General features: G+C 39.4%; 1 protein-coding gene across 1 annotated transcript in view; it reads left to right on the plus strand.

Annotated features, from left to right (window-relative positions):
- The window catches only part of LOC126235667 (ATP-binding cassette sub-family C member 4-like), a 311483-nt gene that overhangs the window by 283563 nt on the left and 5573 nt on the right, over positions 1-22347 (plus strand). Inside the window, exons 21-23 of the mRNA XM_049944390.1 lie at positions 13379-13624; positions 13733-13893; positions 15916-16045. Of these exons, the coding sequence (XP_049800347.1) occupies positions 13379-13624; positions 13733-13893; positions 15916-16045 (537 nt within the window). The remainder of the gene's footprint in view (positions 1-13378; positions 13625-13732; positions 13894-15915; positions 16046-22347) is intronic.

Consider the following 22347-nt stretch of genomic DNA (forward strand, 5'->3'; position numbering starts at 1 on the left):
CATCTGTGGTTAAGCTTACTTTCCTTGAGAACGCGTAGCTGTAATATCACAGGATTAGGCCAGCAGATGACATACTAGTGCTGGACTCGATTTTTTATGTCCTAGTACTGAGATGATCTGCAGTACTACTGCCGTTAATGTTACCTCATTTGAGTATATTGTGTATAGGTTACGATTGCTGTTATCTTTCAATTCTGAACTGCCATTTCTTGATTTAATGTTCAGACTAACCATATAGTTCATTTTACTGAGAACAACTTCTCGTTAGCAATTGTATCTGTGCTGGAAATCTTAAAAACTCTTACCTATTTTTTACTCTCTACAATTAATAGAAAGTGCTTTGTATTAAATACAAAGAGATAACATTTCATAAGAATATGAATTCACACATGAGCAATGATATGTGACAATTCTGTTCCAATCTGGCAAATAGAAACTAATTTCTGTTCTTCCATGGTGTCACTGTCATTGTCATAGAAGGCATGTTTCCACAGTGCACCTCGTGTCTCTGAGGAAGGACACTGCAGCATGGAATAAACCACCAAACCAGCAAGTAATGTGAAGTGTAGTAAAGCTGCTACCATCGCCCCACCTTTCAGATGTGCGGCGTTCATCCATACCAGTCTACATGCACAGACAGTCATAAACTTCCAGTCAGTATGCTATTCTAGATTAAAAAGCTAACAAAAAACTTTCACAGTGATGATCATCAGCTGTCAGTTCGGTAGATATCGTGCAACACATCACTTCATGCAAGCGATATGCTATGCTACATATCCCCTTCCTGAGATGAAAGATGTCATTATGGCTATAGAACATACACAGGTCAATAGTACTGGTAGTTCACAAGACACTTTTGCCTTCACAAATTACATTTAGTTAAAACTTTGGAAACTAAAAACCACAGTGGTGTTTGTTGAAGTACTACTTTATATAATTCCATTTTAAGATGTCTTTAATCAAGACACAGTCCTAATGTTACTTATTGTTACCTGTGGATTACCCCACGAAGAATAAGTAACACTTATCATCGCAATATACCTCATCTTGAAGTACTTTGATGAAGGTTATACAAACAAATTTAAATTTGTGAAAGTTATAGTCCAAATATTTTATGATCATACCCACTTTTTTACATTGTCTCTATTTCTCCATGCATGTGGGGTAGCCACAAAGGGTGCTGGTAAACCAGTTGCACCTCTAGTTTAATTATCAATTCTTTATCTAAACATAATGAGTATTGTGGTTTCAGCTCTCTGAGACTGCAGACATGTGTGCAAGTTGTGTGTGTGTGTGTGTGTGTGTGTGTGTGTGTGTGTGTGTGTGTGTGATGGCTGAAAGCTATAATTGTGTGAATCTTTTTGTTGTGCCTATCGTGACTCAGCATCTCCGCTATATGGTGAGTAGCAACTTTCCTTCTCTGGTATTGGTACATAATGAGTATTTATCACTTAACAATGCTATTGCACAGGAAATAATTATCAGTTCATGTTATAGGTTGATCATTGCTGTAACTTTGTCCAGGAGTCACTGATGCATGCACTATGTTTCTGGCAATACTGCAAAAACAGATTCTAATACACAGATAAGTATATGGGTTTCACACTGGAAACTACGGAATGTGGAAGGAGAGAGGATGGACCTTGTACTCCTGGCTGAGAAGAAAGGAAAGGAAAAGAAAGAGTAGGAATGTTAGAACTGAGAAAGAAAGATGATAGACTACAAAGACAGATAACAATCTCACTCCCCACCCCAAAGATCTCTCCCTGGGAGGTTCTTCACTGGTGAGCCGGAGGGACGAAGATTTTTGCCAGTCCTACAGAATGGTCACCACTGGCTTCACCTTAACAGGTCTGGAAAATTGGTTCTAACACCCTGCTACTGACAGCCTCTGGAGGGGGGGAGGGGGGCAGGAGGAGGGGGAGAGAGAGAGAGTGCAGCATAACAGACAGTAGCCATCACCCTGTTAACAAACTAAACTTTTAAGGAAACTCTGGCATAGGAGCTGTATCTCTTGCTTGCTGTACAATGCTTTCAAATAAGATGAAGTAAGCTAAGCAGCTGACTCTAATTTCAGCTACACTTCCCCAATAAAATCTGTACAAACCAAACCACACAATGTACACCACCTAAAAGAGTAGAAGTTTCTGTAGTACAAAACTATTAGCAAAAAATGCTACATTTGCCAAACAGTTAGCAACCTTTTGTTGCCTTGCATACTATACTTCTTTACTCTTTATTTCCTATATCGTGAAAAACTCATGAAGCTAGCTCAGACACGTGTGTCCATGTTATTCCCTTAATAAATTAGTATACAAAATCAACCAGACAACAAAGATAGGCTCCTTTACTTTGCCACTGTGGATTAAGCTCCAAAAACAATGGTTTCTGATTTCTGTAGAAACCAGGAAAGACACCTCCTTCTGCAGAAGAATATTCCCTAAAAGAACCATCCCAGTTCCACAATGTGCCTACAGCTACCTTCACTATCCTCTGTTCGGGTGGAGTTCATCCTTTCTTTGGTCCACCTACCAGTTTATTACACAGTTTACACATATATCTTAGAGTATAATATGCACCTCCCTCCCTCCTTCAATGTTTTCCGGTATCTTACTCCTATTGCACCCAGAACCTGTACTGAGCTTCTTCATCAGCCCCCCCCCCCCCCCTCCAACTTTTTTTCATGACTTTTAAATTATACTCCTCTCCATTCAACACACTGTTACCAAAAGTCATAATTTTCGTTTATTACAAACATATCTTGCTGATGTGGCTTATGTCCCTGTTCAGCTTTCATCTGGATTCCATCTGTATTTTACCTAGATGTTAGCACATCTGTTGATACTACATAAGGCTACCTTTCTTCCCCCCATCAATGTGACATTCTTACAGCCAGTATTAATCTGTATTTAACACAGCTCACCAAACAATATTTGAGAATCTCACTGCACTACGATGCTGATAGAAAACTGGACTGGTGTGCAGAGTGTACTTTGTTGCTGTAGGAAGACAGGTAGCAAATGTTATTACTGTTGGCTGTTGGGACGTCATTGTGGATTGAGGAAACAATCATCGTCCAAGTTGCAGTGAACAGTCTTCCGACTCATGGCCTTTCTAACCTCTCCTTTCACTTAAGTGTTGGTGCTGAATTTTATAATTACTCATCAACCAATCAGTCCATCTTAAATCTCTTGAACTGCAGTGCTGGTGATGGCTTTTGGACTGTGGAGGAACTTCAGGTGTTAGCCACATTGCTCTGGACAACAGCACTATTGTCGATGAAAATTCCCATAAAAAAAAAAAAAAAAAACATTCTTAAATGTTATTAAATATCTAGTTAGTTAACCTTCCTGTTAAAATTTCATCAATTTTTTCACCACAGAAGTATTTGGGTTCCTTTCAATAGGATGCCAGAATGTAGTTGTTGTGGAATACATGTAACTTAATTTAATGGAATAAACCACCAAACCAGTAAGTACTGTGATTTCAACACAAAATCATTAGTATTCTGACGACCACTGTTATGTATCAACAAAGCTGTTCTTTGGCCCCATGTACTAACTTATCTGGCCAACTTCAAGCAAATTGGTATACATAGTACTAATCATACAGATTTCACTATTTACTGAAGTAGTTATATAGCCTACACGGTGGTGCAGTTACATTTTTCACCTATAAAAAAAAACTGTACACTCACGTCTCAGTGGAGTTCTCTTCTTGTGCAGTTCTTACAAGTCTTCCCTGTTAGAAAACAAATCAATGTTGTTCCACTGAACAAGCAGTAGTAGAACCAACTGCACTAATTGTATCTGCAGGTCACATCAGAAGTTTCTCTAGCAACAGATCTAAATGAGCTACGGAATGAAATATAGACTTTACATAAAACTTCACTATATTGTCACTTCTCTGTTATAAGTTCACCATCAGCCCTTACTAGTGTGAATAGTAGCTTTATACTATCATCAGGGTGGTTAAGCTACACATTTTTTCTAGTCTCCCTAAAGTATTCTACAGCCCATAAAATATGTGTGAACATACTGTTTTCTGATTGGCTGCAAAATCTTATAGCCAATCCATTATCACGCATCTTTTACCTTGAACCAATCGCAACTTAATAGCTTTTCAGAGCAATGTTAGAAAACTTTTGTAAAGAAGGGAACTTTGTGTTATTCCTACCTAAATTATCCGAGTATGTTTCTTGTTTCCCCAGTACCATAAACTGGTGAATCATACAAGACAAAAGATATGCTTAAAGCAATATGTAATAAATTTCACCATGTATCCCCAGTTAATGTCAGCAATCTAGAAAGAGACCTCCACGCAACTCATGGTATGCACATGAACAAAAGAGGAAAAAAGACAGTCAGTAAATTAATTGTTTAGGAACTTAGACAAAATTCTCCACAAAGTGTTGTAAATAAGTGCATTGCCATGGAATGGCACAACCCACCAAATCTGCAGCCAATCCTGGGAAACTTGTAAAGCCTGATTGACAGTTTGAAAAGCCCTAAATCCTCTTGTATAGTCCAGCAGGAGAAACTCAGAACTTAAAGTCATACACCAGAATTTTGGCAGTCTTAAAAACAAGCACAATGCTCTGGATGTTATTATATGTCTTGATAAATCTGTTGGCAACACTGCGCCGACACGGACTCTTCGAGGTTTTGCTGCACTAAATAATTATAAAAAGCGTTGTTATTAAGCTATTTTTAAACGTGTACAGGTGTTATAAATATAAGTGTTGTTAAATTAGTGGACGTGTTAGTGAAGTGTTACAGAAGATTAAACGGGGTAAGAAGTTTCTTTTTCTTCTCGCACCTATAGCACGGATTTTAGGCTTAATTTCACGCGCGTGTATCGTAAGTAAACAGTGACTTCACAGTGTTGGCCAACTACTGCAGGAAAATCTAGCTCCAGAGTACCAGGTCAAAAACTTTTTCAAGCCTAGTGCAGATCTGGGTCAGGTAACAGAGGATGTAGGTTCTTTACGCAAGGATTTCACAAAGGAGGATGCCGTGGTTATAGTGGGTGGTCCGGGAAATAGCATTGACAGAGACTCTGAATATTTCATAGAAAGTGACCTGGTAAAGATAGCATCAGCAACGAAGCGTAAGAGTGTGGGATTTGTGTCTGTGTTGAGACGCCATGATCGGCCTCATCTGAACTCTTCCGTCGGGTGAACTTGGAGTTGGAGTGGCTGCTTAGGACGGATATAGGGTCCCATATTGGTTTGATTCCTGTGGATGCTATCGATAGGTGGGACTACACTAGGCATGTCCTTCACCCCAATAGGAAAGGGAAGGGAAAACTGTCTGGGTTGATTGCAGAAAACTTAAGGGGGATACTGTCACAAGTGGTAAAATACCAGTGGTCACAGGAGTCAGAGGGATGCCTTTTTTAGGATAGGGAATGGGGAAAGAAAGCGAGTATTAAGAGAGATTGGCAGACACACTCAGTTTGAGAAAACAGATGAACAGGAGTCAGATTTTAGCATATAGCCTCCATTTAAACAATGTTTTAACAGAAAGTAATCAGAAACTGCCAGTTCATTTTCGCAAAAGCAGTTATAATCCCATTAGTATGCAGTATCAGTTATCTTTATTACACCAGAACATTCCGGGACTCAGAAATAAAGTTGATGAATTACTCATTTGTATCGATGAAATGAATTCATCTAACCAAATTGACATAATCTTCCTCTCTGAACATCAAGTGACCACTGGTATAGATATGTTAGACATTTCAGGATTTAAGCTAGCTTCCTACTTCTGCAGAATAGATATGGATGGAGGAGGAGTTGCCACATTTATTAAAAACTGCCATAAATTCAAGAACATTGACATTAATAAATTCTGTTTAGAGCAGCAGATCTTGAATCATGTGCAACAGAAGTAGAGTTCCATAACAGATCCTATATAATAGTAACTATTTACCGAGCACCTGCAGGAAATTATAATCTATTCATAAATCATCTAGAAGCTCTTTTGGGTTATTGAACAGGAAGAAACAAAGAAATTTTGATTTCTGGTGACTTTAATGCAGATTTTCTAATGCAATCTTCCAGTAAACATTTACTGCAGTTAGTAATGTTGTCTTTCAATCTAACTCACACTGTAAACTTTCCAACTAGGATCACTAAATCCTCAAGGACGGCCATTGATAACATTTTTATAGACAAATCAAAGGAACAAAATCATATCATAAAACCTGTTATAAATGGACTATCAGATCATGACATGCAGCTCCTTGTTTTAGATGTAAATTCTAAGCAGATTATCAAGACTGCTAAATCTGAGTACAGGAGAGTAGTCAACCAAAAATTAAGTGTTTTAGAAAACTGCTCAAAGATATGAAGTGGAAGGATGTTTATAGTGCTCATGATATGAATGAAAAATATAACACATACATGAACAATGTCAGTACCATGTTTGAAAACTGTTTTCCTCTAAAAGTTACTCAAATTAAGCAGAAGTCTATAATAAAACCATGGATTACACAAGGAATACAGATTTCCTGTAAGACAAAAAGGAAAATGTATCTGTTGACCAAGAATAGCTCCAATGCTGATGATTTAGTTAAATACAAGGAATACTGTAAAATATTAAAAAAAAGTAATTCAGACATCTAAGCAAATGCACTACAAGAAGAAGATAGCAATGTCACGGAACAAAATAAAAACAATATGGGATATAGTGAAAGAGGAGACAGGTAGAACCAGAAAGGAAAAGGAGCAAATAGCACTAAGGGTAAATGACACATTAGTAACCGATGGGCATAGTGTGGCAAATCTATTTAACAAGTACTTTATATCTGTTACTGATAGAATGGGATTGTCAGGATCAGTAAATAATGCACTTGAATATCTGAAACTAGCCTTTACAGATAGCTTCAGGTACATGAATATGTCACTCACTTCACCAAAAGAAATAACTTCCATAATAAAATCTTTAAAAACAAACATTCCTATTGGTTATGATGAAATATCAACAACGTTAATTAAGGCATGTTCTTGTGAGTTTAGTACAATTCTAAGTTACTTGTGTAACCAGTCAATTATAACTGGGACATTTCCTGACTGGCTAAAATATGCAAATGTTAAGCCTCTATTCAAGACAGGGGATAAAGAGATACCATGAAACTACAGACCGGTTTCACTTTTGCCACCATTCTCAAAAATTTTAGAAAAAGTAATGTACAGGCAGCTTCTCAACCATCTGACCACAAATAACATATTATCAAGAACACAGTTTGGATTTCTGAAGGGTTCTGATATCGAGAAGGCTATTTACACCTACAGTGAAAATGTACTTAATTCATTAAATAACAAATTACAAGCAGCAGGTATTTTCTGTGATTTGTCAAAGGCATTTGATTGTGTGAACTACAACATCCTTTTAAGTAAATTATAATTCTATGGTGTCATGGGCAGTGCTGCAAAATGGTTCAAGTCATACCTTGCTAACAGGAAACAAAGGGTGTCAGTGCAAGGGACTAGTGAATTAAGTCATCAGCCATCATCAGAATGGGAAGAAATTACATGTGGTGTCCCACAAGGATCCATCTTAGGGCGATTGCTTTTTCTTGTGTACATTAATGATCTCTCATCAGTTACACTGCCAGAAGCAGAGTTCGTTTTGTTTGCAGATGACACAAGTATTGCAATAAATAGTATGTCAAGTGTAGTTCTAGAAAGATCTGCTAATGATATTTTCATGGATATTAATAAATGGTTTAAAGCCAACTCACTGACATTAAACTTCGAAAAGACTCACTATATGCAATTTAGAACCTGTAAGAGGTTTCCACCCAGCATATGCATAAAATACGAAGAAGAGCAGATATAAGAGGTTGACAGTCTTAAATTCCTGGGATTACAACGTGATAATAAATTCAGTTGGGAAGAGCACACCAAATAACTGCAGAAACGCCTTAACAAATCTGTATTTGCAATTCGAGTGTTAGCAGACATAGGCGACATAAAAATGAAGAAGCTTGCATACTTTGCCTACTTTTATTCCATAATGTCATATGGTATAATATTTTGGGGTAATTCTTCAAGTCAAACAAAAGTTTTCAGAGTCCAGAAGCGTGTAATATGTGTTATTTGTGGCGTAAATTCACAGACGTCCTGTAGAATTCTCTTCAAAGAACTGGGTATACTAACCACTGCCTCTCAGTACATTTACTCCTTAATGAATTTTGTCCTAAATAATATATATCGTTTTCCAACAAACAGCTCAGTTCATACATACAATACCAGGAACAAAAATGATCTGCAGAAGGACTTAAAAGCACTTACTTTAGTTCAAAAAGGGGTCCACTACTCAGGAACACTCATCTTAAATAATTTGCCAGCAAAAATAAAAAATTTAGTTACAAGTAAAGATCAGTTTACAAGGAGCCTGAAAGACTTACTAGTGGCCAACTCCTTCTACTCCATTGACGAATTTTTTTAATAGAAACAAATGATGTATTGTATATATTCATACTATTAGTATTGTCATCTCAGCTTTTTTTTAAAAAAAAAAAAGAGAGAGAGAGAGAGAGAGAGACATGTTCCACATCCACGAGGATCTCCTCAGCACAGATCTATGGAATGAAAAAATAATCTAATCTAATATTTTAGTCATAACTAAACACTGGCACTGAAGACCTAATTAGCAACAGTGAACCACTCACCATGAAATTTTGTTCTGCCTCTAGTAGGAAAAACAAGTCTGGGGCTGGCATAGCAATCTTCACTGTTAAAGCAAGTAATTTCAGTGTTATTGACATAAGTGCATTCTGCATAGAAGGAATCACAGAATTTGCTGCAATGACTCTCAAATGGGGTAGAGAAAGTATAGCAATTATTGGTGGGTATAGGCCACCTGGAGCCAGTATGGATACATTTTTCAAAAATCTATCTGACTTGTTGATACATATAGAGACAGTACATTTTCAGGGTTAAATGGCCATGTAAATACTATAATAACAGGGGATATAAATATAGACTTATTAACGAATGATGCCAATACCAAAAAGCTACACCTCCTACTCAATGAATTCAATCTGAATCCAGTTATCCGTGAGCCAACTAGAGAAATTGGAAACAGCAAAACATGTCTGGATAATACACTCCTGGAAATGGAAAAAAGAACACATTGACACCGGTGTGTCAGACCCACCACACTTGCTCCGGACACTGCGAGAGGGCTGTACAAGCAATGATCACATGCACGGCACAGCGGACACACCAGGAACCGCGGTGTTGGCCGTCGAATGGCACTAGCTGCGCAGCATTTGTGCACCGCCGCCGTCAGTGTCAGCCAGTTTGCCGTGGCATACGGAGCTCCATCGCAGTCTTTAACACTGGTAGCATGCCGCGACAGCATGGACGTGAACCGTATGTGCAGTTGACGGACTTTGAGCGAGGGCGTATAGTGGGCATGCGGGAGGCCGGGTGGACGTACCGCCGAATTGCTCAACACGTGGGGCATGAGGTCTCCGCAGTACATCGATGTTGTCGCCAGTGGTCGGCGGAAGGTGCATGTGCCCGTCGACCTGGGACCGGACCGCAGCAACGCACGGATGCACGCCAAGACCGTAGGATCCTACGCAGTGCCGTAGGGGACCGCACCGCCACTTCCCAGCAAATTAGGGACACTGTTGCTCCTGGGGTATCGGCGAGGACCATTCGCAACCGTCTCCATGAAGCTGGGCTACAGTCCCGCACACCGTTAGGCCGTCTTCCGCTCACGCCCCAACATTGTGCAGCCCGCCTCCAGTGGTGTCGCGACAGGCGTGAATGGAGGGACGAATGGAGACGTGTCGTCTTCAGCGATGAGAGTCGCTTCTGCCTTGGTGCCAATGATGGTCGTATGCGTGTTTGGCGCCGTGCAGGTGAGCGCCACAATCAGGACTGCATACGACCGAGGCACACAGGGCCAACACCCGGCATCATGGTGTGGGGAGCGATCTCCTACACTGGCCGTACACCACTGGTGATCGTCGAGGGGACACTGAATAGTGCACGGTACATCCAAACCATCATCGAACCCATCATTCTACCATTCCTAGACCGGCAAGGGAACTTGCTGTTCCAACAGGACAATGCACGTCCGCATGTATCCCGTGCCACCCAACGTGCTCTAGAAGGTGTAAGTCAACTACCCTGGCCAGCAAGATCTCCGGATCTGTCCCCCATTGAGCATGTTTGGGACTGGATGAAGCGTCGTCTCACGCGGTCTGCACGTCCAGCACGAACGCTGGTCCAACTGAGGCGCCAGGTGGAAATGGCATTGCAAGCCGTTCCACAGGACTACATCCAGCATCTCTACGATCGTCTCCATGGGAGAATAGCAGCCTGCATTGCTGCGAAAGGTGGATATACACTGTACTAGTGCCGACATTGTGCATGCTCTGTTGCCTGTGTCTATGTGCCTGTGGTTCTGTCAGTGTGATCATGTGATGTATCTGACCCCAGGAATGTGTCAATAAAGTTTCCCCTTCCTGGGACAATGAATTCACGGTGTTCTTATTTCAATTTCCAGGAGTGTATAATCGCAAATGTGACCCATCTTTCCTACAGTACAGCTGTTCTAAAACTAGCCATCTCTGATCAGCATGCAGTACAGCTAAAATGGGAGGCAGATTAGATGCCCTTTGTCACTAAAAAGAAACTATATGTAAGCAGAAGAATTATGTATTATGATAACATCAATATACTGAACTGCATGTTAGCACACATTCCATGGTTTGAGAATGAAACTGGCGTTCTACGGATCGGAGCGTGGAATGTCAGATCCCTTAATCCGGCAGGTAGGTTAGAAAATTGAAAAAGGGAAATGGATAGGTTAAAGTTAGATATAGTGGGAATTAGTGAAGTTCGGTGGCAGGAGGAACAAGACTTTTGGTCAGGTGAATACAGAGTTATAAATACAAAATCAAATAGGGGTAATGCAGGAGTAAGTTTAATAATAAATTAAAAAATAGGAATGCGGGTAAGCTACTACAAACAGCATAGTGAACGCATTATTGTGGCCAAGATAGACACGAAGCCCAAGCCTACTACAGTAGTACAAGTTTATATGCCAACTAGCTCAGACTTCAAGAAGAATATAATAATTCCAATCCCAAAGAAAGCAGGTGTTGACAGATGTGAAAATTACTGAACTATCAGTTTAATAAGTCACAGCTGCAAAATACTAACGCAAATTCTTTACAGACGAATCGAAAAACTGGTAGAAGCCGACCTTGGGGAAGATTTAGACACACTGTCCAGCGAGTGCAGCAAGGTGGAAGTTCGATGCTGTTTTCAGGTGGCATTATGTGGGACTGACGTATGCCGCTGGTGGTCATGGGAGGCGCTGCAACGGCTGTGCGATACATGAATGCCATCCTCCATATTGGCAGCATATTGGCGAGGTATTCGTCTTCATGGACAATAATTCACGCCCCCCTCGTGCACATCTAGTGAATGAATTCCTTCACGATAATGATCGCTTGACTAGAGTGGCCAACATGTTCTCCAGACGTGAACGCTATCAAACATGCCGGGATAGATTGAAAAGGGCTGTTTATGGATGACATGACCCACCAACCACTCTGAGGGATCTATGCCAAATTGCCATTGAGGAGTGGGACAATCTGGACCAATAGTGCCTTGGTGAACTTGTGGATAGTATGCCACGATGAATACAGGTATGCATCAATGCAAGAGGACGTACTACTTGGCATTAGAGGTACCGGCATGTACAGCTATCTGGACCACCACCTCTGAAGGTCTCGCTGTATGGTGGTGCAACATGCAATGTGTTTTTTCATAAGCAATAAAAAGGGTGGAAATGATGTTTATGTTAATCTCTACACCAATTTTCTCTAAAAGTTCCGGAACTCTCGGAACCGAGGTGATGCAAAACGTTTTTTTATGTGTGTATATTCAATGAATATTTTTCTTCATTAGGGGAAGCTGTCAATGATAACATAATAATGTGCAGCATAATTTTAAAGACAATCCATCTGAGCATAACATATATCTAGCCTCCACAAATTGCAAAGAAATAATTAACATTATTAGCTCTCTATAATCTTGCAGTTCCACAGGGCATGATGGCCTCAGTATAAATGTATTAGGAATGTGCAGACAAAATGTCTCTGTACCTCTGTCTGTAGCATTAAATAATAGAATCTGGCACCTTTCCAGACAGACTAAAAATAGCTCAAGTAACAACCAAAGCAAATCTAAATAAGCTTGCTACTTCAAAAAAGGGGCTGTAGAAATCATCTGTGGAGCAAAATATAAGGAACAATGCCGTGGCTTGTTTCTAAAAACTGGTGTACTAAGCATAGTAAATATGTACATTCTAAAAGATATATTACTTGTTAAAAGACTGCAGCCTAACATTTATTATGATTTGTATCAGTATAATACCAGAAATAAAGAAAAATTTTACATCAGTAGCCACAGAACAACACTCTATGAAAGGGTCCACAATATGCTGGTTTAAAATTAACCAATGCACTGCCCAGTTAAGTTATTACCCTACTCACAATGAAGCTTAAATTTTTGCTAAAGAAATTCCTGCTACAAAATCCATTTTACTCATTAGAAGACTACCATACTTACATGTAGAATAAGAAATGCTTCGAAAAAATATGTAAACAGTGTTAAGCAAACCATTATATTTGTAATTTAATCATTTTGTTAATCAGTAACATACTCATAAGGATGTATTACTGTGCCATATGTCAAGAATTGTAACACCTGTTTTTATACAAATGCAATGAATCATTCAATGTCAAATAAAGTATTATTATTATTATTATTATTATTATTTAGAAATAAGTCTCATCTCTGCACGAGGCTGCTTGCTATTGCTAACTGCTACAGGCGTGATGTAAAGGTGCTACGCCTCATCTTCAAATGACCTGTTTGTTATACTTAATGGAATGTTGGTTTTCGACTGTTCATGATTCAGGCAATCTGAAAGCCAACAATTATTGAAAAATGCATTGAGGTAATAGTAGCTTTGAAATGAATTGTCGTATTCCATGCTGCTGAGTTTTTCCCCTTCTCTAATTCACAGCTAGAGTAAATTTTTTTCTAGGCTACACTGTTGGAGTACCCTAACTCTGTCCAAATCCTATAGTTGTTTCAATATACACAATTTTTCTGGGAGTGAGTTTATGAAAGCATTCCATTTGAAGTAAAAGGCACACTGTAACCACTGTTTTGAAATATAGTGACATTATAATAACCAGGAAAAACCTTAAGTGGAAATTGTATGTAACCTGACTACTGAGATAAACAAACTAGAAAATTAATCCACATGACACATACATAAGCTTTTAGCTATTTAGAACTTCTCTACAATGATGTCTTTTGTTATATCCTTAGGTCGGAATAGTCGGCAGAACAGGAGCAGGGAAGTCTTCACTCATTTCAGCACTGTTCCGTCTAGCAGAGCTTGAAGGGGCTATTTATATTGATGATATAGATACACAGACAATTGGTCTACATGATTTGAGGAAAAGGATATCTATCATTCCTCAAGAGCCTGTATTATTTTCTGCTTCACTTCGATACAACCTGGATCCTTTCAGTGAATTTCCTGATCATAGACTTTATGAAGTATTAGAAGAGGTAATAAATTTAGAGAAAATATACTTCTGACATAACATTACAGTTAATAAAATTTAAGTACTACGCATAACAATAAATATATACTTAACTTATTAACACTAATTGCAGGTGAAACTTAAAGAAGCTGTTGATGGACTAGATTTTGAAGTCAGTGAAGGAGGCAGCAATTTCAGTGTTGGCCAAAGACAACTTGTTTGTCTAGCACGAGCAATTCTGCGAAACAACAACATACTAGTACTTGATGAGGCCACAGCAAATGTTGACCCACAGTAAGTCCAGTTCTTATTGTTTTAACACTAAACAAAGTGATAGGACTTACTTTGAAATAGAACCTTGATTGTTAACCTATAATCACATCTGAATCTTCCCTTCATCTTCTCTACTTCTGCTCCAGTGCATAATCTCCACTTCTTAATTAGCAGTTAAGGGAAAGTGCATATTTTTTCCATTTTTTCTCATATAGAATTTTTTAATGTCTAAAGCTTTAAAGTCCATAGCATTTTTAATCTTGTGTGTCTGTAAGCCCTACTCCAAGTATTTCTATTCAGCAGATGGCTTATCTTGAGTTTTAAGTATTTTTGAACTTCTAACAATGTTTCATTGTCATTAGCCAAGATAAAAGTTAAGCGACATAAACTGAAACATTATCTGTAAAATTCCTACTTTTATTTGCTTCTGCAATTTTATATTTGTTGCAAGTAGTTAACATTAATAACTCCAGCAATAATTCTCTGAAACTTCCTGGCAGGTTAAAACTGTGTGCCGGACCGAGACTCGAACTTGGGACCTTTGCCTTTCCCAGGCAAGAGCAAGACGAAAGGCAAAGGTCCCGAATTAGAGTCTCTGCCAGGAAGTTCCATATCGGCACACACTCCGCTGCAGAATGAAAATTTCATTCTGAATAGTCCCTGATACAAGGGGGGGGGGGGGGGGGGGGAAACCAAACAAATTTTTTGGGTGGCTGGAGCTTTTGAAGTACCATGTTTTGTAGAGCGAACATTCCACAGTCAGTAAGCCGATTGCCATTGCTGGAGGAGGTCAAGATTGGTTTGAGCAGAGTTTGTAATTACAACTGTTTGTGTGATCATTGTTTTTGCAGTGGCTGATTTTTGAGAACAGTGTACGATGGTGAAATTCTGCTTTTTGCTCGGAAAAAGTGGAACAGAAACTCTAGGAATGTTGAAAACAGTGTACAAGGATGATGCTATGGTGAAAATTGAAGTGTTTGAGTGGTTTTCCTATTTCATAAATGTCAACTGATGACAAACCTTGTTCTGGTTGTCCTTCCACATCCTGAACACATGAAAATGTTGAAAAGTTCTGTGCAGTCATCAATGAAGATTGACGACGAACCATTGAAGAAATTGTGGAGCTGTCGGGAGTGACTTGGAGTTCAGTGCAGTGAAATGTGACAGAATATTTGGGAATGAAAAGGGTGGCTGCCAAATTGTGCCCCGACTGCTGACTGCTCAACTCAAACAAGGTTACACGGAAGCATGCTGTGCTTCGAAGCAAGAGTCCCGAAATGATCCAAACTTTTTTTCAAACCACAGGTGACATAACTTTGTGCTATGCTTACGATTCTGAATCAAAGCAACAACCAACTCAGTGGAAGACTTTAAAGTTTGCTTCGCCCCAAGGAAGCTCATCACGTGAAATCAAACATTAACACAATGCTGATTTGTTTTTTCAATGTGAGAGGAGTCATCCATTCAGAGTTTGTTCCACAGGATCAGACAGTTAACCAGGCTTTCTATTCGGAAGTTTTGAAAAGATTGTGCAGTGGTATGTGGCAGAAGCACCCGATTTGTGGTAGTTGGGTGATTGATGTTTCAATCATGACAATACCCCTTCTTAACACAGCCATGTCTCTATGAAAATTCTTGACCAGAAATGTGATGACCCGTCTCTCAACCCCCACCCCCCTCCCCACCCCATAGTCTCACAACCTTGCCCTGTGCAACTTTCTTTGTTTCCTAGAATGAAAAGAGATGTGAAAGGAAAGTGTTTTGCTGATGTAGCTGAGGTGAAGAAAAAAAACGACAGAGGCACAGTCAAGCTTAGAGTATTAGTGCAGGTGGATAGTTTTTCGAAGGGGATTGAAGATTTGTACTTAAAATGTGAATAAATAAGGAAAAGAATGGCAAGTTTGGTTTATTTTGGGTACCTTCTTGTATTTAATTTTGCAATTAGTCATTTACTGTAGTTTCGCAAAATCTCTTATTAAATAATGCACAAATGTAGAGGTAGCCAGTTTATAATCTTAAAACGTGTTTTTTCTGTGTTTATAGAACAGATGCGCTGATCCAACAAACAATTAGGAAAAAGTTCAAAAACTGTACGGTTCTAACAATTGCTCACCGCCTGAATACTATCATGGACTCGGACAAAGTGTTGGTTATGGATGCAGGCACTATGGTGGTAAGACATAGTATAGTTTAGTTAATAATTTAGCTAGGAAATATAAATATTGACAGTATTCATAGCAAGTAAAATCATAGTTGTTTTCAAAATGTATGACATTGCACAATTATCTTGTTTCGGTTTTTATACTTTCAAATAAACATAAATAAATTTGAATTATAGGCTAAAACAGCTAATAAATACAAAAAAACAAAGAAAATAACCTATACACATATTTTATGCACTAGTATGATAAGACAAAAAGCAACAAACATGAAGTGGTTTGTCACATTTTATGCACATAGTAGTAGTTTTTCTTTGTGGCAACTTCGACATTTCAGCTGCTTCTTCTTTTTTGTTACCTCATCCGTTGGTAATTCAACAACATAATGTTCTCTTTCATCAAATCTAGAATCTAGTTTTGCCCTCTTACTAGGACGTCCTCTGCTGGTAGTGACTCTTTTGTGACTTTCAAGAATTGCAGTGACAATTCGACGACAAAATGTCAGATGATCTACGGGTTCTTCATTGTGCTTGTAAAGATCCCAGGCATTTTGCTCTGCAATGTCTATAAAATGTGCAATGATTGGGAAATACCACTTTTTCCCTCTTATAGAGCATCTATATAGGGATACATTTTGGTCAGCTCGCTCTATGCCTCCCATATGAGTATTGTAGGAGTGTAATAAGTTAGGCTGAGGCACGCTAATCCTTTTCTTTTATTCCCTGGAAAATCTTGCTACAGAGCGTAGTGGTTGCACTCTGTCAAAGTTGGTGGCTACAGTAACAACATTGTTATCATTCCAACTTACAATGGAAATCCCAGATGCTGAGTCAGAACAAACTTCATATGATCGTCTATTTTCATTTATCATTTTTTCTACAGGTGATAGAGTACAATTCTTAACTCTGTTTCCTCTTATTGTTCTTGTTGCTTCCAGTAGTAGTTCAACGCTGGTGAAGAGGTTATCAAAGTATATTCGATATGGAACATGTGGAAGTAAGTGTTCAACATAAGCCATTACCACACCGTACCCCATACCTTTCATTTCATATTCCTTACTACACGTGCCAGCTCCTTGGTAGGGTTCGAGCCAAATAATATATCCACCACTTGTGCCTCCACACCAAAAGTTGAATCCGTATCGGATTGGTTTCCCGTTTATGAATTGTTTGCACCCGTGACTTCCAAAGTATGGGACCATCAATTCATCGACAGAATGATGCGGCACATGAGGTACAAATTGTTTGAATCTATCATTCAGCATACACAGTAATGGGCGGATTTTCCCAAAATGGTCTGATTTATCTAAATTGTCATTGTTGCAGACATGCAAATTGGAAAAGGTGAAGTCAAATCGATCTCTGGAAATGGCATTTGTTACGAGGTCGTTGTGACTGTCTTTATCCGATTGCCAGTACATCTTTCTGCGTGACACTGTTACATATCCACTTAGCAGAAGTATTGCAGTAAACCCAACATCTCATCTTCTGAACAATCACCTAGTCTATTTCTCTTGGCTGCGTACTGATTTGTGTAAGTGACCATCATTAGAAGCACTTCATTATAAAAAAACTGTTGGAAATATTCAAGCGGTGTTCGCCCTTTCTTCATTCCAACTGTGAACATTAGAGGCCATACAGGTGTTGGATTAACTATTTCACCACTTTTCCAGTTATATTTCTTGAGGTTTAGAACTTTATTCTTTGATAGCCTTGCTGGTTTTTTTGTGGTTGTTGTTGTTATTGTTGCTGTTTTCATACTGCTGGAGGGTCCTGGGACAACATCAGAGGTGAAGGATTGTTTCCTTGTTGCATTCACAGCATTACCATTGGGTAAAATGACCAAATCACAAAGCGCAGTAGCATTGAGCTGACTTGCTGGTAATTTATCAACACTTGGATTTTCTTCAGCACCCGAATCTTCATCTGTTATGTCATCAGTTGAATTTAGAGGAGGGTGTAATGTTACATTCACACCAGTATTAGGTATTTCCTCATCTTTCGATTCTAACATGTCCAAAAGTTCCATCAGTGTACATTGTTTTCTGTGAATACAAAATGACAACATATTACCCTGACGTCCTTCTGGAAGGACGGTTGAAAACATTATTGAATTACAACTGATGAAAACTTTCAATCGTAATGTTGTTGTTGTTGTGGTCTTCAGTCCTGAGACTGATTTGATGCAGCTCTCCATACTACCCTATCCTGTGCAAGCTTCATCTCCCAGTACTTACTGCAACCCACATCCTTCTGAATCTGCTTAGTGTGTTCATCTCTTGGTGTCCCTCTACGATTTTTACCCTCCACGCTGCCCTCCAATGTTAAATTTGTGATCCCTTGATGCCTCAGAACCTGTCCTACTAACCGGTCCCTTCTTTTTGTCAAGTTGTGCCACATACTCCTCTTCTCCCCTATTCTATTCAATACTTCATCATTAGTTATGTGATCTACCCATCTAATCTTCAGCATTCTTCTGTAGCACCACATTTCAAAAGCTTCTATTCTCTTCTTGTCCAAACTATTTGTCGTCCATGTATCACTTCCATACATGGCTACACTCCATACAAAAACTTTCAGAAACGACTTTCTAGCACTTAAATGTATACTTGATGTTAACAAATTTTTCTTCTTCAGAAACGCTTTCCTTGCCATTACCAGTCTACATTTTATATCCTCTCTACTTCGACCATCATCTTTTGTTTCCTTTACTGCTTGCTCAATATACAGATTGAATAACATCGGGGAGAGGCTACAACCCTGTCTCACTCCCTTCCCGACCACTGCTTCCCTTTCATGCCCTTCGACTCTTATAACTGCCATCTGGTTTGTGTACAAATTGTAAATAGCCTTTCGCTCCCTGTGTTTTACCCCTGCCACCTTTAGAATTTGAAAAAGAGTATTCCAGTCAACATTGTCAAAAGCTTTCTTTAAGTCTACAAATGCTAGAAACGTTTGCCTTTCCTTAATCTTTCTTCTAAGATAAGTCGTAAGATCAGTATTGCCTCACGTGTTCCAATATTTCTACGTAATCCAAACTGATCTTCCCCGAGGTCGGCTTCTATCAGTTTTTTGATTCGTCTGTAAAGAATTCGCGTTAGTATTTTGCAGCTGTGACTTATTAAACTGATAGTTCGGTAATTTTCACATCTGTCAACACCTGCTTTCATTGGGATTGGAATTATTATATTCTTCTTGAAGTGTGAGGGTATTTCTCCTGTCTCATACATCTTGCTCACCAGATGGTAGAGTTTTGTCAGGACTGGTTCTCCCAAGGCCGTCAGTAGTTCTAAAGGAATGTTGTCTACTCTCAGGGGCCTTGTTTCGACTCAGGTCTTTCAGTGCTCTGTCAATCTCTTCATGCAGTATTGTATCTCCCATTTCATCTTCATCTACATCCTCTTCCATTTCCATAATATTGTCCTCAAGTATATCGCCCTTGTATAGATCCTCTATATACTCCTTCAGCCTTTCTGCTTTCCCTTCTTTGCTTAGAATTGGGTTTCCATCTGAGCTCTTGATACTCATACAAGTGGTTCTCTTTTCTCCAAAGGTCTCTTTAATTTTCCTGTAGGCAGTATCTATCTTACCCCTAGTGAGATAAGCCTCTACATCCTTACATTTGTCCTCTAGCCATGCCTGCTTAGCCATTTTGCACTTCTTGCCAATCTCATTTTTGAGACGTTTGGATTCCTTTTTGCCTGCTTCATTTACTGCATTTTTATATTTTCTCCTTTTGTCAATTAAGTTCAATATTTCTTCTGTTACCCAAGGATTTCTACTAGCCCTTGTCTTTTTACCTACTTGATCCTCTGCTGCCTTCACTACTTCTTCCCTCAGAGCTACCCATTCTTCTTCTACTGTATTTCTTTCCCCCATTCCTGTCAATTGTTCCCTTATGCTCTCCCTGAAACTCTGTACAACCTCTGGTTCTTTCAGTTTATCCAGGTCCCGCCTCCTTAAATTCCCACCTTTTTGCAGTTTCTTCAGTTTCAATCTACAGTGCATACAGTTCTTCCATGTATACAACTTTCTCTAATGATTCTTGAACCAAGTGTTAGCTATGATTAAGTTATGCTCTGTGCAAAATTCTACCAGACGGATTCCTCTTTCATTTCTTAGCCCCAATCCATATTCACCTACTATGTTTCCTTCTCTCCCTTTTCCTACTGACGAATTCCAGTCACCCATGACTATTAAATTTTCGTCTCCCTTCACTACCTGAATAATTTCTTTCATCTCATCATACATTTCTTCAATTTCTTCATCATCTGCAGAGCTAGTTGGCATATAAACTTGTACTACTGTAGTAGGTGTGGGCTTCGTGTCTATCTTGGCCACAATAATGCGTTCACTATGCTGTTTGTAGTAGCTTACCCGCACTCCTATTTTCCTATTCATTATTAAACCTACTCCTGCATTACCCCTATTTGATTGTGTGTTTATAACCCTGTATTCACCTGACCAAAAGTCTTGTTCCTCCTGCCACCGAACTTCACTAATTCCCACTATATTTAACATTAACCTGTCCATTTCCCTTTTTAAATTTTCTAATCTACCTGCCCGGTTTTTGGGATCTGACATTCCACACCCTGATCCGTAGAATGCCAGTTTTCTTTTTCCTGATAACGATGTCCTCTTGAGTAGTCTCCGCCCAGAGTTCCGAATGGGGGCTATTTTACCTCCGGAATATTTTACCCAAGAGTACGCCATCATCATTTATCCATACAGTAAAGCTGCATGCCCTAGGGAAAAATTACGGCTGTAGTTTCCCCTTGCTTTCAGCCGTTCGCAGTACCAGCACAGCAAGGCCGTTTTGGTTAATGTTGCAAGGCCAGGTCAGTCAATCATCCAGACTGTTGCCCCTGCAACTACTGAAAAGGCTGCTGCCCCTCTTCAGGAACCATACGTTTGTCTGGTCTCTCAACACATACCCCTCCATTGTAGTTGCACCTACGGTACGGCCATCTGTATCGCTGAGGTACGCAAGCCTCCCCACCAACGGCAAGGTCCATGGTTCATGGGGAAGGTCAATCGTAATATGAACCCATAAATAATATAGGTTAATTCTTTAAGATATTATATGACACGTTTTAGAATTATTGACGCAATATGAAAGAAAATATACATACCCATTGATGACAAGGTCAGTCAGTTCATCCATGGTAAAATCGACCCTATTTTCAAGACACAGTTTCTCACTCACTAGGAACGACACCGTCAAACTGACTGTCGCAGCGCGCAACTGACTCTGCCTACTTCATATAACAATGCGTCACAGTCCGTTGCAACAATGAGTTATTCGCAAAAATAAATAGTTTCAACAGTGAGTGACGTCGTCCTTCCAGGACGTCAGGGTTATCTGGGTTAATAGAGAATATAAATGTAGCCGATGGAGAGATTTTTGAGTTATTTTGACCATCAGCTTTCATAAATGTATACAATACAAAATACTGTAGCACATATTAAACATTCAGGGGTAACTGAAAAAATTGTTATCCAAAACCCCCCTCCCTCTTTTTAGTTTGGTTAATTTGGGTTAAAAAAAAAAAAAACACACACACACCAATTTACGTAGTGAATTAACTAGTGGGGCTACTACTAATTCTGCCTCCTAAGTCACCTGTGGTACTAACCTGGTTGCACTGTAACATATCTGACATTTTAGATTTGTTACCTTTTTTTGGGAAGGAAAGGAAAATGTGAATTTTACACCCCACTGACATAATGGCCGTTACAAGAAAAGCAAAAGCTAAGCTAGACCATGGTCTTCAAACAATTTCAGCATTTGCCTTAAGAAATTTAGAAAAAATAGGAAAGTGTTAATCACAGTTGCATGATAGAGCTTTTAACCCTGTTTCACACATACTAGAGCTCAGTTCTTAACACCGACTGCCCCACGCATAGCAGTGGGTGTCTCTCCATCAGACCAGACCAGGCCAGCCACACAGTGTTGGGTGTGAGGACTGTTGTGGTTGCTGGCAGGCACACAGCGCTGCCAGTGGCCTTGCGGCAGTCGTCGTGTTTATCACTGCGCCCAGTCAGTGGGTTTTGTCTCTATTGAGACTTATTGTTGACACAACTTGTGTCTTTTGCATTTTAAGAAATTCTAAACCCTACCGAAGATATTGCTTGTCACTGTGCAGAATCTAATTCACTTTTGTACACGGAAAGTAGTAGTGTAACAAGTGTTTTCTAAGACTGAGGCATCCATAATGTACTCGATTATCTTTCTACATTTACCTCTACATACGTACTCCGCAAGCCACCATATGGTGCATGGCAGAGCATACCCTATGCCACTACCAGTAATTTTC

The sequence above is a fragment of the Schistocerca nitens genome, chromosome 2 (assembly GCF_023898315.1).
Source record: "Schistocerca nitens isolate TAMUIC-IGC-003100 chromosome 2, iqSchNite1.1, whole genome shotgun sequence".
Lineage (NCBI taxonomy): Eukaryota > Metazoa > Arthropoda > Insecta > Orthoptera > Acrididae > Schistocerca > Schistocerca nitens.